This window comes from Engystomops pustulosus, chromosome 3 (assembly GCF_040894005.1).
Source record: "Engystomops pustulosus chromosome 3, aEngPut4.maternal, whole genome shotgun sequence".
Lineage (NCBI taxonomy): Eukaryota > Metazoa > Chordata > Amphibia > Anura > Leptodactylidae > Engystomops > Engystomops pustulosus.
Window position 1 is genome coordinate 37822172 of NC_092413.1, and position 15116 is coordinate 37837287.

Sequence of the window (15116 nt, forward strand, 5' to 3'; positions counted from 1 at the left end):
TCACAAATCGTGGAACACGGCAAGAAAAAAAAAAGGTGTGGGAATGTTTTCAGGTTGGGCATTTATACCCAAAATTACACAGAATTTTAGATAAGCGTCACTTTAAGATCTGAAGCTTCGGAATTAGGACAGTTGTTGCTCAATCAGTGAAAATACCAAGTGTCTTCTCAAAGGGAAGTTGTGGGAAGAAGGAATTGTGCAACCAACCAATCAGCAAGATTAAGGTGGGGGTTAAGAGCATGCACAGCGGCCCAGATAACAATGGGATACGTTCTCTCGGGGGAAGTTATAGTGATAAGATTGTGTGGACTCAGGAAAACATCTGATGGCGATCTGTAGTTAACGATTATTGTATTTGTTTGGAATAATTGCAACAACTAATGACGTAGTAATAAATAACCTAGTAATATTGTCACCTTTAATGGGGGGTCTTCCATTATCATGTGTATGGAACTGTTCCCAAATATACCTCTACTGTCTCTTTTAAAGAATCTTTTAAAAATGCTAATTAGCTTCTTTGAAGAAGGAGTGGGACTGAACCTGCTGATGCCCTAGTAATTGAATTCCTTTACTTATATAGCTCACACAGATTATGCAGAACTTGCCAAATCGATCCCTGTCCCAAATGGGGCTCACATCTAATCAACCTACCAGTATGTTTTGGAGTGTGGGAGGAAACCAGAAGACCTGGAGGAAACCCACACAAACATGGAGAGAAAATACAAACTTTTTGGGTGATACCACACGTTGAGTATTTGGACCGTTTTAAAACATGCGTTTTCAGTCCGTTTTTAAAACGCATGCGTTTTGAATGTTTAACATGTATTTGGCTGGTTTTAATCTGTTTCACAGCTGCCTACACTTCTAGAAATTAATAAAAACATGTTCAAAGCAGTCAAACGCATGGTAAACATTCAAAAACGCATGCTTTAAAACTGTCCAAAAACGTGACGTGTGGCATCACCCTTTGCAGATGGGGTGGTACTTGTTCTCAGGACCCCTCTTCTTGTTTCTACATCCCCAGTACTTACCAATGCGGCTGCTTTATTTTAAATACACAGTTCAGCCTGTGGAAACTGATCCATATGTTGGTACAATCCCACAGACTAGAGTCCTTGCAGCAGGAAATAGAAATATGATGCAAGGACTTCCTACCTGCCGGACAAACTACAGTACTGGTCTATCCATTAGAGATGGAGTCCTTGCATCATATTACTGCATGATGCAAGGACACCCCTCCTGTACAATGTGTTCCGTCTGTCAGATTGGACAAGCAAACGGGTCCTTTTCCACCAGATGAACATGCTCCACTCCATCTGTTCTTACAGGGATTGACCTCCCTATTGAAAGAAGGTGAAAAAAAAAAAAAAAGAGAAAAACAGGAATGACCCGGCTACTGGTGCGCCGAGAAATTAATTTTGTAGAAGTGTTAAACCAGGATTTTCTTTCCCAGCAATCTTTGATATTAGAAAGCAGGAAAGGAAATTCTGAAAGGCTTATTAGGTGTCCAACACAAACTTATTTTTTTTTGTGGGCGTTTCAGCTACAGTAGAGATACTGAAAGGGTGACAGGTGGGTGAATCCGGGTGTACAGCAAACTTTCCCCTGCATCTTCATGTGATGTTTTATAACATCCAGATTTACAACACTGTCAGGTGTTATCAATGTTATGTAGTGATGATATCACCTACCGCACTGTATCTCACTAACATCAGAGGGTGGTGATTGGTCCGCGGTTGGGGAGAGGTGCTGGAGTAGGAGGGAGTATGTTATTTTAGTTGAATACAATTTCTTAGTAGTAGTCCGGTTTCTTAAATCCCTGCCAATGCCCCTCTCCCTGCTAATTCACAATAACACCCTGGGGGACATGTATCAGTCCTACAGCGCTCTTTTTCTTTTTTGGTAAGACTTTTCACAGTTTGAGACTTTTTAGGTGCAGAATCAAGCAGCGTACCAAAGTTTGCTGCCTCAAGGATGTAATGCAGTGTGCCGGATTTATCTTTGTACCCCAGATGTTTGTTGAACTTGTGAGACTTTGGGGCTCTGAAATTGTCCCATTCTTATACCTAATAAGTCCCAAAACAGAGCATGCTAGACTCAGACTTACTTTTGCAGCTTCTATTAGGGACTAAAAAGTTGCACACCACAAAAAAGTCGCAAAAGTGAGACTAAACGGGCAACTCATCACATGTATCACAAAGGGAAAAACTTAAGATACATTGCAATGATTAAGTAGGCCAACTTCAGGAAACTTGAAAAAGTGGCAGCAAAAAAACTATGATACATGTGCCCCAATGGGTAGCTACATCACAGAGGGGCTAGGGAAGCCCTGCAGGCTCATTAGAATCATTTTAAAATGTTGATTTTACAAGGGAGGCAGCTAAGGAAAACACATATAAAAAAATTAGCAGAGTCACGATCCCTGGTATATGGAATATGTCCTTTAAATTTCATCCTCCTTTCTAGGATTGCCCATATTGTACTTACCCAGGTAAACGTTCCATTTCTGCCCAGAGGAATCGTGGCTCACATGACCCTCTGGCAATCTTTTTAGGTCTTCTGATGAATCAGGGTCCGTGCACCAAGGACATATTCACACCCCTACAACCAGTGACTTCGGAGAGGCGTTCTCAGACCCCGGAGCTGGTGGTAGACATCGCTCCTAGAACCCAGCATGACGTGAGAGAAACAACATTGTCTGACAAGTTTTTTTTATGTTGATTTAAGAAACAAAAAATAAAGTTGGCGAATATTTAAGTACTGCAAAGAATTGCATGTGAAAAAAAGAAACTTTAAAACTTATGTAATATCAATGGTTGGAACATACTAAAAAAAGTTAGCCAGTCTTAAAAAGTTTCCCTCTGTGCCATGGTGATAACAGACTAGAAATGTACCATATGAAATACCTTATAAAGCACTTGTGATCTGTACAGGACTCCATTACTTAAGAAAACGCAAGTTAGCTACATTATGTTGTGGGTGACAGCCGCAGAACGGATATATTTTATTAAAAGGGGGAGGGATGCCAAAAATAGACAAAGCGTACTTGCCCTGCTCCAACTCCTGGTTCCCCATAAGCTACTATACTTATGGTCTTCAGCATTTCCGGCTGCATGGACATGGTCCATCGGTGGTAAATCAGTGCCTCTTCAAATGCCAGCACAATAGGAAGTAGGAATAGGACATGACCTGGTCCTGGGTGGCCAACGATTAGCCAAAGTGGGTCTCTCCCCCCATTAAGTAAGGGTGCGGAACTAAGGCTGGACATACTGGAATGATATGGGAACGCCAAAGTTTGCGAAGGACATTTTCCTTCTTTTTGAATCCCCTGCCATGACACTATCAGATGTTCTCCGATCTCTCGTTGACCTTCATAGATGGTAACTCCAAATACAACAACCTATAATATTCACGTCCAAATATTCTTACTTTACTGCAATGGGCAATCTAGCCAAGGAGTTCTACATCCAACATCTTTAGTGTTACAGGCAAAAAAAATAATAATAAAAAAAGAGCCACATTTTATATAAGAAGAACTGAAGTCAGAACTCCATCATTTATTGACCAAATTCATTTGACATTTCAAGAACTTTTTTTTTGTGAGACAAAATCCCAGAATTTACACTGGCAGAAAAAAAAAAAAACCTAAGAAAACAAAATACAGGAGTGGTGTCTGGATCTTTAGTGACCTTCAATGACCTTTAGCTAATGATAACAGGTCTGTTAGATTATACAATATCCCCTAATCATGGAATGGACTAGACTGGCACAAATGGGCAAGTTAGCAGATACTATATTATGGTACAGAATGATGCATATTAAACTGGACCCATCTTTAATAAACTCAGTGAACTCATAAAACACAATGGCCTTGACTAGACTAGCAGCACCGATAGTCACCATCTGTCCCACAACAATGCAAATATTTTTTCAACATTTTTACTGATAGAGAGAATGTTTGTGTAGTTATTTTTTTTTAATCAATTCTTTGTGTTTTTTCCAAAAATATATTTCCAGATATACCATGGTGCACAGGACAGACAAAGTGAAACAGCAAAGGTATATGGGATTGTAGAGCTTTGAATCATATGTATCTACATAATCGAGAAAACTGGGGAAGTAGAGTATCCTGTCTTCAAACACCTGTTAAAAAACATATCAGAAACCATCTTGAACTCAACTTGAAAATAAGGTCATCGTTTTACGTGGTCAACTCCTCTGGAAATACAGATTTTCTAAACTGGAGTTCGATTTTATTCAAAACGCCAGTAATCTACAAAAATAACACTTTAAGGACGGAATCAAAATGTTTCAAAGGAGTAAGCCTTTAAAAGTTGTAGTTTTTTTTAAAATTCGACTTGAATGTTGCGCTGTTTATGTAGTTTTCTATAAAACCCACCTAAAGATTGTACATAGCAGCTCTTTGCAAAAAGAACCAGTAGAAACTGGGGCAAAAAAAAAAAAAAAGCAAAAATCAAAACAAAATCTTTTACTTAGGAACAACATAAGGGAATAACATTAAATAAATAATTTAAAGTCTTACTTTGTAAAAAATATCCATCCTAAGAGAAAATATCCTGTACCAACAGGTAATATATAGTACATGTGTTAGACACTTGGTCGGACCATGACCTTTTTTTTTTTGCTGTTTTTTTATTTTACTGTATAACACTTTTTTTTTATTGTTCAAGTCTACAACCTACTGAAGGAATAGAAAATGAGGTGAAAAGGCCATTTTTTAGGATTTTTTTTTTTTCCTTAAGATTGTGAGTTTTCAAAAGCCAACATTGCAGAATGCCTGAGAATTGCACAATACTCTAATCCGTCCTGGTTATTCTTGAGATTAACCGCTTTCTTGTGGGTTTAAACTAATGACCTTAACAGTAGCATATAAGAAAGTAAAATATTTTTGCTTATCTTTTACCTCCCATGTATACCTTTCAACTTAAATACAACAAATCTGTCTTTACGAAACATATGTACAAACCCTATATTTCTTTTGATTACACATAAATACAAAAAACAGCTATTTTTTTTTTCTAAAAAGTGGTTATAATGGAAAATAAATACAAAATAAGAATCTGACCATTATACTTCATGTGCTGGGTACAAACCCGTATAAAATGTACAACTAAAAAAAACAAAAAAGGAAAAACAAAAAAAAAGGATATTTCTCTGATTAAAATATTTGCTTCCCAACTTTCTCGTACATATAAATATATATTCAAAATAACGGTTTTTAGCTTCTTCTCATTACATAAATAAAGTCTCTATTGGGAAATATTAAAGTGTCAACTTTTTGTGTTTGTGTTTTTTTTTTTCTTTTTTCCTCTTGTAAGATATATTTAATTAACGGCACCCACAACCTTCCACAACCATGTCTTGATAGTTTTTCAGGACAACTTTTTCATTTTCATCAAGGTAGAGCATAGAGATGGCGCTTAGTTCTGTTGGGACACAACAAGCTTTTGGGATGTTGGAGTTAACAGAGTTCACCAATGTTTGTACAATAGCATGATTTGTGGAGTTAAAATGATCTGCCAAGGGAAATGGGCATTCTCCATGGCAATAGAAGGCATGGTACCCAGGTGGCGCCACAATCCAATCATTCCAGCCAACATCACTGAAGTCCACGTATAACGGGTGTCTTCTACAACTTGATTTAAGCCGTTTCCTCTGCCGTTGCCTTGCTTGCCGCTTCTCTCTTTTATGTAGAGGGTGTCCTTTGCCATCATGGCCATAAGTTACTAAAAGTGGCCTTATCTGGGACCATCGCTCTTTATCTGGCAATAAAGATCTGCTTATCCTCACATGTCGCTTAGTGACATTTTTCTCATAGTCTAACTGAGTCACTTCTACAGCCAACCCATGGTTAGGCTGTCTATGTGCAATCCACCTTACAATAGCTGGCGTGACATCAAAGCTCTCCCAATTGCTCACATTATGATGTATCAGCCGGGTGTCCAACAGTCTGGTGACAGGTCCCCTAGAGGCAGCAGCGGCTGGTTTGATAATATCATAAATATTAATACGAAGCGCTTTGCCACCATCATTCTCAATAGATTCTTGCACTTCCTCCCGAAAAATGCGAAGTTCAGCAGATGTTATTAGTTCTTCATTAGGGACGGAAGTCAAATTAAAGAAGAAGCGCTGGATAGTCTTCTCTCCAGATTCTGGTAGATCTTCTAGAGAGTCTAGGTGGGACATGGATAAAGTAAAAGAAAAATACGTTAAGAACTGGTCTCTAAAAGGGAAATAACTATCCACAACATATAGTCACACAATGATTTTTAATATATATAGTAATATTGAATGTTATAGTTAAGAACGAAATTCACCATTATGCTGTTAGCCAATAGACATACAAGCTCCAGTGAGTTGGATAGTTCATTTCCTTTACGCACAGTGTAAAGAGGATACATAACAGAATTTGATGTGAATATTTACCAGCTGAAGCTCCTCCCACATGGCATACTAATAGATTGCCCCGCAGAATTGTAGTCTAAATTACATTCTATTATTCAGTATCTATTAATTGGCAGTCTGTAACATATGCAAATACCCTCAAAAGGGGTAGTCCAAATAGATGAAGGCTATAAAATAACAATGAACCAACGGTCGCGAAAGCATGGCTGATCAGAAGCACTGGAGGAGGACAGTATAAGTGGTTTATTAATACATTATATTATTATAGCACCCCTGTCATGTAGAATTTCATTTATCTCCCCTTCTGTGTGTAAATGAGAAGCAGCACTATAACTGCCTATTCTACAGCTTGTATTCTGCATTATTTAGTCTTCTCTTCGGCAGACTACTACTTTAAGAAGAAGTTTTTATGACCAGTTAAGCAATTATTATACGTCACATAGACAGTACAGGAAAACAAAAAGGGGAGAATTTCTTCCATCAAGCTGGTAGCAGTTCAAAGTGGGCTATACATCCTAGGTAGTCATTATCTGAACACTCCTTGGCCAGATAGTGGACAACTCAGTCAAGCATGCAAGGGTTTTAAAATGGAAATAAGCAGCTTCTTGACACCTCAGAAGCTTATAATATCTAAAAAAAAAAGCATAAAGACCCCCCCCACACACACACACAGTAGTCTTTAGAGGCTGCCCCCACAAGACCAAGAATCCCTCTGCATAATCAAATTTACCAAGATGTACAGTAAAGGTTATCGAGTGATAACAATTTTAAGTATCATGTGCAACATTTTTGGAGGTGGGACACAGCCACGCGTAACATGCGTTAACTGCAGTTGCTGCACAGGTATAGTTATTGTTTCAATTAGTAAGTACTGGTGCTGTCCGGCAATTGATAGATGCCATATGCATCCAGGATGCACCACCCATGGGCACCCTTGGCGTTATTTGCATGGCTGCATCTGGTGGACGTGATCTATGACCAGGTAGGCCACACATACATCCCGACCCAGGCTTGTCACAGGGAATATGCCCTGGTGTACATTCAAGGATTATTCTAAATGACGAGACAAATAATAACCAACCAATTTCCTTTTCAACAAACAGGCATAACAAATGGCGTTAACATGTTACTAACTGTAACAATCCTAGGAGGTTATACTTAGAGGCGTTATATATATACACGAGAAGGGCTCTGCCCTGCACTACAGGTTGCCATGTATACAAGCCTATAAGGGCTATAAGGGCCCAGGTGTGCTTACAGTGTGAATATAGCAGAATATACAGTAGTAAAGTCAACAGATTTGTTAATATCTTAATGCAAGACTGAGCAATACTTCAACAGGGTCACATCAAATTATGTAAGATTTGATTTAAAATATTCAAAATGACAGCCCCTGCTTTTTTATTGCAGTACAGTAATTACCGTAAATAGGGAAAAGACAGAGTTAATTTTTTTTTCTAACTAGAAAGTTTATAAATTTTCTAAAAATTTTGCAGCGGCATACATCAAGAGGCTTCCGCCTCTTTATGTATCGGGGCAGGCGGCTGCGCAGCGTTTATTCTACACCAGGCACTTATGAAAAGTCGCTTGCAGCAGCGAGTGCGCCGGCGCTGGGACAGTAACACCCCGTGCTGGCCCACTCCCAGCCGGCCGCCCCCCCTTCACACCCTACTGCCGCGAAGGTGGCAGTGAGGCCAAAATAATCACAAGTGTTAGCATTTGCAATTATTTCAGGGCCTCTGCAGCCCTGATAAATATGCCCCAAAATGTTTATTGCCCCAGGGATGTCCGTGTATTGGATTCTTCTAGTTTCTATTAGGATTCCCAACACCTACCAAACGGTTCCGCAGCCACTGCACTCTGCTCTGATTAACAGCTGCCCTCTACTCTTAGTGAATGCTGTCGTATTCAAGCAGTAGCCTGTTGAAGTGCTCTTAGAGGGGAGGAGCATTTGGAGCAGCTCAATGCAGAGATCTAACAGCAAACTACTCAAGTGCTCCATGTCTACACACTATCCTGGAATCTAAATGTATTTTACAAAGTTCTGCAGCTGCTAACACTAAACACACACACACACATACATACATACATACAGGTATGGTTACACAGTTCTCTAGGGTTGCTACCTAGTTCTGTGTAGTCAAAACTGCAGATATACCATCTATTGAAGAATTCAACTATCATATCATATCCCAAATACACATAGCAAGGATACAACATTATCAATAGAGGTAATGATCCATTTCCAAATTTAACCAATTTTTTTGTAGTCCACTTGATATTGTTGTAACCATGAAATGTTACTTTGCAAAACATAAAAACAACAAAAAGCAGCCCCCAAAAAATTAGACATTGGCTACAAATTTTTCGGACCTACTTGGTTCCAGTGATATATACTTTGTGTTTATGTCAGGGCTGGTTATAGCATCCATACACATAGTTACAACACAAATTAAACATTAAAGTGTTAGTAAAGATCATAATTCATTTTAACCAGCCGTAATAAAAAAAAAAAAAAAAAAAAAAAAAAAAGAAGGAGAAAAAAAACTTAGCAATAAAAGTACATTTTAGTGTATAAATGTATACAAAAGTCTCCCAGAATGCTCTATCAAAGCGAAGATTATTAGTCTATAAATGTATATCTTGGCTCTGGGTAAAAAGGCGATTAAGTACAACTTTAGAGTCAGGTCTCTGTAAACTTAAACCTCCAAAGCAGGGCTCACCGGAATGAATCACACACTAAAGAGATTACTTTCATACCTAGAAATGCACAAACCACATGAGAGCTGCATTTTTATCAATAATAATCTCATCCTGAACCAGGGCTAACCTAGTTACCGGAACAATTATTATCCTGGGACAACTTAAGTCTACTACAATGATCAAGTTATGCAAAGTTTTCAGACTTCTATATTTTAAACATACAAATTTTGGTTTACAAACAATTTTCCCCATTGGACAAATGCAATAAAATAGGCAATATAAACACATCAGATATTAAAATTGCTTCCAAGAATAAATATTTGTGAAACGTATGATAACATCAAGGATTTGCTAAAATAGTATAATTAACTAATGCTAATCCCCCGACATATAGTGTGAGTGTGGAGAAACAGCCAGGTTTACACAAACACAAAGCCATTTATTCCAAAAATTTGAATATACGCAGTGTTAGAAAGCCGCCAGCCAACAACCTGGAAAGCGAGCAGTACCGAGCAGATTTCCTCACTGTGAAGAGAAACAGCAATCCAAACACCCTTAGGAAGTGGAGGAATTAGTGGTACATGTGGTAGCAGATTTTAAAAGACATCCTGTGGTTTAAGGAAGAAAATCCTACTACAGTATTGCTACTTCTGCCCATCCACTCATTTGTAGGTGTTCACCGGCACACTGGAAGACCACTTGGTTGGGTTGACACACGTCAAAATATGAGTAATGTTCTCAGCTCCAAACAATATCATAATCCAGAGTCCGGCCAAGAGAAATTCCTAATATTCGTTCTTTTATGATACATGAACTCAGCTGAAAATATTAAACTATTTTTAACCTAAAGCCTTATGCACACAGCACAGCTGCCCACACACAGAGCTGGATGCATAACGTGAAGCAGGTGGACCTCAATCCAAAATCTATATCAGGTCCAACCCAAATATAGTAATGGTGGTTTTATATAGGGGAAAAAGATGCCTTATGGCACCCTGTTGAATTGAGGATTGTAAATAAGAATATCTCATTAGCATTCCATCATTTCATACTATATAAGGCTGGAAAAAGATGCAAGTCCATCAAGTCCAACCTTTAGGAATGCGCCTCCAGATTACATTGAAAACATATGGAGGTCCATTATGGTCCAGTAGACCGATGGATGTTGGATGTGACCACAGGTAGCACAGTATAGCCATAAGTTATATTTAGTAACATCTAATAGGAAGGGCAGATCCTTTTTACCATCACAAACACCTACTTTAAGTGGCAGCTGTGGTCAACTGTGAGATAACAGAAACGTTCCTTCAGATTGAGGCCAAGACAACAATAAAGACATTTTTGGGTCAATGATACATTTTGACAGTGTATGTAAACATAAAACCTGGCAATTTGAAAAACGAATCCAAGTTCATATTGGCTTTGCATTTTCTAGGCACCAGTTTTGTTTTGGGGTTAGGGTTACTATAATCTACACTTTTATTGTAAAGATGTAATATTCACAATGACATTGTAACGTTAAAAGTAGAAATATTGAGCTTGTATTTCAGGTCAGATTCAAAACCTGTGTAGACTTCAGACCATATGCCAATACTGAGACCCAACATTTTGACCCTTAACCATACAATATAGACTATAAACCCTTATTATTCTCGCTCTACTTATCAGAGACCAGATCCCTTTGGCTCCTTGAGCTCCTGCACGTGACGCCCTGATGCTGGACTTTTTCATCGCCTTTCGTGCATTGGTAGCTGGAGCCAAAAAGAGAAACCTGCATGTTGAGGAGATCCAGAAGCAAGGAGCTTTGGAGAGGAACCAAGGTTGGAATAAAGGAAGTGACATCTTTGGTATTGGCACCCCTTTATACTCCCTCTCTCGTTTTAGCGGTAATATTCTCATGATTCAATTCCCCAAAGATTTTACCAGTCCCATGTAATACCAGGAAGCATATATAACTCTCACTGACCAAAACAGTACATATAGCTACATGAACAAAAAAGGTACCCAGATGTAAGATGCAAGGGCACATGGTTTTCGATGTTTAATGTTCTTTGTTGGCCTACGCAGCACCAAACATGACTGTATTGGTACATGGTACTTACACATTGCAGATTCTCGTTTAAAGGCCTAATGACCCCATCTATATATGTTGGAAAAATGAATTCAAATTAAGGAATCACTAAAGGAACCCCATTTTGTCTCCATGTAGAGTGTTCCAATTGAAAAGTAGTAATTGGGAATCCCCATTCCCTTCCGCTGTGATGAAAATAATTCTCAGACTGTACTGTATTCTGGAAGTCCCCGGGTTACGTACAAGATAGGTTCCTGGGGTTTGTACTGAAGTTCAATTTGTATGCAAGTCGGAACTATATATATTTATTTTTTTTATGTCCCAGTGACAATTGGATTTTCAAAAATTTTTGCTGTAATGGGACCAAGGATTATCAATAAAACTTCATTGCAGACACTTTACAGCTGATCATTGCCACCTGGAAGTAAAATAAAGTATCCAAAGAGCTTCACCAAAGGTCATGGGCAGCATAGGGGTCCGTCTGTAACTAGGGGTCGTCTGTAAGTCGGGTGTCCTTAAGTAGGGGACCGCCTGTGCTGCCAAAATTACTATAGGAACATGCCTCCCAAGTCATGGATGGAGAAGATCTACAATATTACAACTCTTATAATGGTTACCCGACTAATCATTCAGCCAATAGCTTTTCCTCCTGCCCCCATACAGATACACGCTTGCCTGATCAAGCATGGTTACTGAAGAGGGACAGGGAATATAGCCACTACTAGGCACCTCTGCTGGTGACTTATCAAAACAAAAATTGGACATAAAAAAAATTATCAGACATATTGAAGTCCAACAGTTTCATTCATTCATTCATTCCTTGCCTCACGTCTGCTTTCAAGGGAAAGTTGGGTTACCTCCATAAAAGAAAAGCATGGTTGCAAAAACAGCGCCACACCTGTCCGCAGGTCATTTGTGCAATTGCAGTTGTGTTCAATGAGCTGCACTACTAACCCATTTGGGCAATATTTTTCAATATTTTTGAACCCGAATTGAACTATTTTTATAAGCTTTACATAAAAATACTTTGTTAAAAGAAGAAAAAGGTCAGAATAGAAAAATCACCCCACATGTGATACTTTATATGGGGGGGAGGGGGGGTTGTTAGTGAAAATCATGGTTTTATGGGCATTATTTCATGCTATGGTTCACAACCTCAACGCTATCACTCACATATGAACTAGACCCCATACAGAAATGGCTGTGTATACAATCCAAAAATATACAAGGTGACCTTTAACTAAAGAACAACAAATCTGTATTTGACATCGTTATTTAAGAATGAGTGCAAGACCTCGGAGATATAAGTGGAGGCTCCCATCCAGTACATTGCATACTATGTGTAGTATAAACATCTGATCTACAGCCAGCAGCTCACCAAGGATCACGACTTAAGCCAATGATTGCCATACTCTGTACAAGACCTTTAAGCAGGAAAATAAATATACAATTTTGGAGCTCTGTCAAGATTTACACAGTACATCCGTTGATATTGTTGCGTCTGCTGATTACAGACCCCGGCATATGTTCATCAATAAGCCTCTGTTCACACGGGGCCTTAAGAAAGGATTTTCACAAAGCTGGCGAGATATTTTTTGACATTTTATAACAAGAAAGTAAATTTTCCTTTTACATATTTAAGAATAAACCATAAAGAAGCTAAGAAAATAGGAGCCCTATTTGTGTCTAGGTCGATCACTCAAGGGGCTGCAACATTAGAGAGGGAGGATTTACACCTAATAAAACCAAAGATTCTTCTGCATCTCTATACAATAATCATTTCACGAGATGCTGCAGAGCCAAGTAACCAGCTGTTGCGAGTCTATTATCAGCCTGTTTGGGGAGATTTGTCTTATATCCACAGCGAGACTATCCAAAGATTTAGCAGAAGACAAAAAGTCATTGTAAAAAAAAACAACACAATTACAAGTTCTCCAGATATCTCACGAGGATTAGATAAGGATTAGAAAATTTTTACAAACAACCTCAGATCAACTGTAAATTAGAGGATTTGGGTTGCATTTAGCGTTTAAGATGAAATCTATCTGTGGGAATTCTTCGTTTTGGACTCGGTCGGAGGAACTCACAAGGGGAGAGGGAGTGGAGAAACTTCACGAGACATAAATCAGCCCCCGAATCGGAGTCTACGCTAATCAGTCATGAAAGGTGCACAGGCTCGACACATGTAAAAATTTGTTTAGAAGCAATTACTGATCAGGGTCAGAAGAAGCCTCGCTGTAGCACATAGAATAAATATAGAAGGACCTAAGTGGCCGAGCTGTCAAGAGGCCATGAAATCCACATGTTACGCATTAACGATTATAAAGGACGGAGTTCTACTCGTGGCGTTTGCTCCTTCACATAGGAACAAATCTTGATGATAAGTCAACAGACCATGTAAAAAGTAATGTAAAAGGTATATACATCAAATACCTATTACAAAGAGATTCATATCATGGCCCCATTCAGAAAAAGTAAAATCGCATGTAGCTAAAATATTGAAGACTGTCCTGTTCATCTAAATTGGGCCTGAGGAAATCATCCCGTCCAAAATTACGGAAGTGAGAAGCATGCATCCCTTTAAAAATGGAAAGTCAGTATAAGCCAAATCAGAAGCGAGGAAAGGGCACAAACCATGTTTTAGGTTTTTTTTTTTTCCTTATTATGCAAAATACTGCAATGTGAACATGGCCCAAGTGATACATGAATTGTATACACGGTTTAGGTCATGTCATTATGAGTTGTCTCCTATGAATATGCTCATGTGAGGCGGTGCATTATCCATTTCCCACCCTATAAGTTATATATACAAAATTAATCACGTTGTCTAAATCTGTGCACTTATATAACACCACTAAGCATATACGTACACATAGAAGTCCTGAATGATGACGTATACTCAGGCCACTCAGTATAGGCCATATCTACATTTTAATAAGGTTTACCTTCATGGTGGAAGCTCCGGACTGTATTTGCTCGGCTGGCTGCACGCTCCTTCTGATAATCCATGGGGGGCTTGTCTTGGTTGTCAGCCAGCTGGGCCGAGTGCAGATGGTACAATTCCAGCATGTAGTGAGGGATTACCACATTTTTGCCAGGAGTTGGACGCCTCTTCAAACCGAACATGTTAAGTAAGCGGAGCTCAAACTGGTTGAGGATGCCCTGTGACTCCTCAGGAGATGCCCGGCCAGACTCCGTGTACTTCCTCCTGCCAACCTCTGGGATAAGGCCGGAGCACCCACTCAACAGCACCTGATAAAGCAGCAGAAGGAGCAGAGGACGAATCCCAGCTACCATTGTCAACCTGAATGGGAGGAAGAGGCGGATGGTCAGATATAAGTAACTGCAGGTAGTGATTATTTTAACAATAATGTAATCTAATGCTATGTTACTTGCGGTGTTGTGCACAAGTTACAATAATATATATATATATATATATATATATATATATATATATATATATATATATATATTACACACACACACAATTTATTTTGTACACAACACCGCAAGTAACATAGCATTAGGTTACATTATTGTTAAAAATAAAAAAAACACATTTCTCTCTGGATGTGTTCCTTCTTGGACATAAGAAAACACCATTCTCCATATTGACTCTATGACTCGTAACAAGAATATATACTATGTCACACAGCAAATCAGATAGGAACTGTGACACTCACACGCAACATTTCTAAACAGGCACAGCACACCCCAAACCCTTGATTAACCAAGCTTAACACCTCACTGCCCACACATTCCCATTAAAGTCTAAGCCTAGCAATCACATAAGGCAAACAAGGTGTGATATTGCCAGGCGGCGGTGAGGAGGTTAATACAGCCCATACAATGCACTAGTGTTAGGTTGTAATAACACAGGACCAGCGCGGCGCTCCTGTATCCCCTATAAGGTGTC

At 38.9% G+C, this 15116-nt stretch overlaps 1 protein-coding gene and 1 long non-coding RNA gene across 6 annotated transcripts in view; one reads left to right on the forward strand and one right to left on the reverse strand.

Annotated features, from left to right (window-relative positions):
• Nucleotides 1-4567: 4567 nt before the first annotated feature.
• Nucleotides 4568-15116, reverse strand: part of BMP2 (bone morphogenetic protein 2) — a 79871-nt gene continuing 69322 nt past the window's right edge. For 3 of the 5 annotated variants that reach the window (XM_072140493.1, XM_072140492.1, XM_072140496.1), the window contains exons 2-3: nt 14146-14504; nt 4568-6194 (exon numbers count right to left, since the gene is read on the reverse strand). In XM_072140493.1, coding sequence (XP_071996594.1) covers nt 5350-6194; nt 14146-14497 — 1197 coding nt within the window. In that variant the 5' untranslated portion in view covers nt 14498-14504 and the 3' untranslated portion in view covers nt 4568-5349. Of the gene's footprint in view, nt 6195-14145; nt 14505-14883; nt 14999-15048; nt 15113-15116 lie in introns of those variants that run through there. The other 2 variants (XM_072140494.1, XM_072140495.1) reach the window with 2 other exon arrangements.
• Nucleotides 14253-15116, forward strand: part of LOC140121189 (uncharacterized) — a 40010-nt gene continuing 39146 nt past the window's right edge. Inside the window, exon 1 of the long non-coding RNA XR_011854041.1 lies at nt 14253-14549. This is a non-coding gene — a long non-coding RNA (uncharacterized lncRNA). The remainder of the gene's footprint in view (nt 14550-15116) is intronic.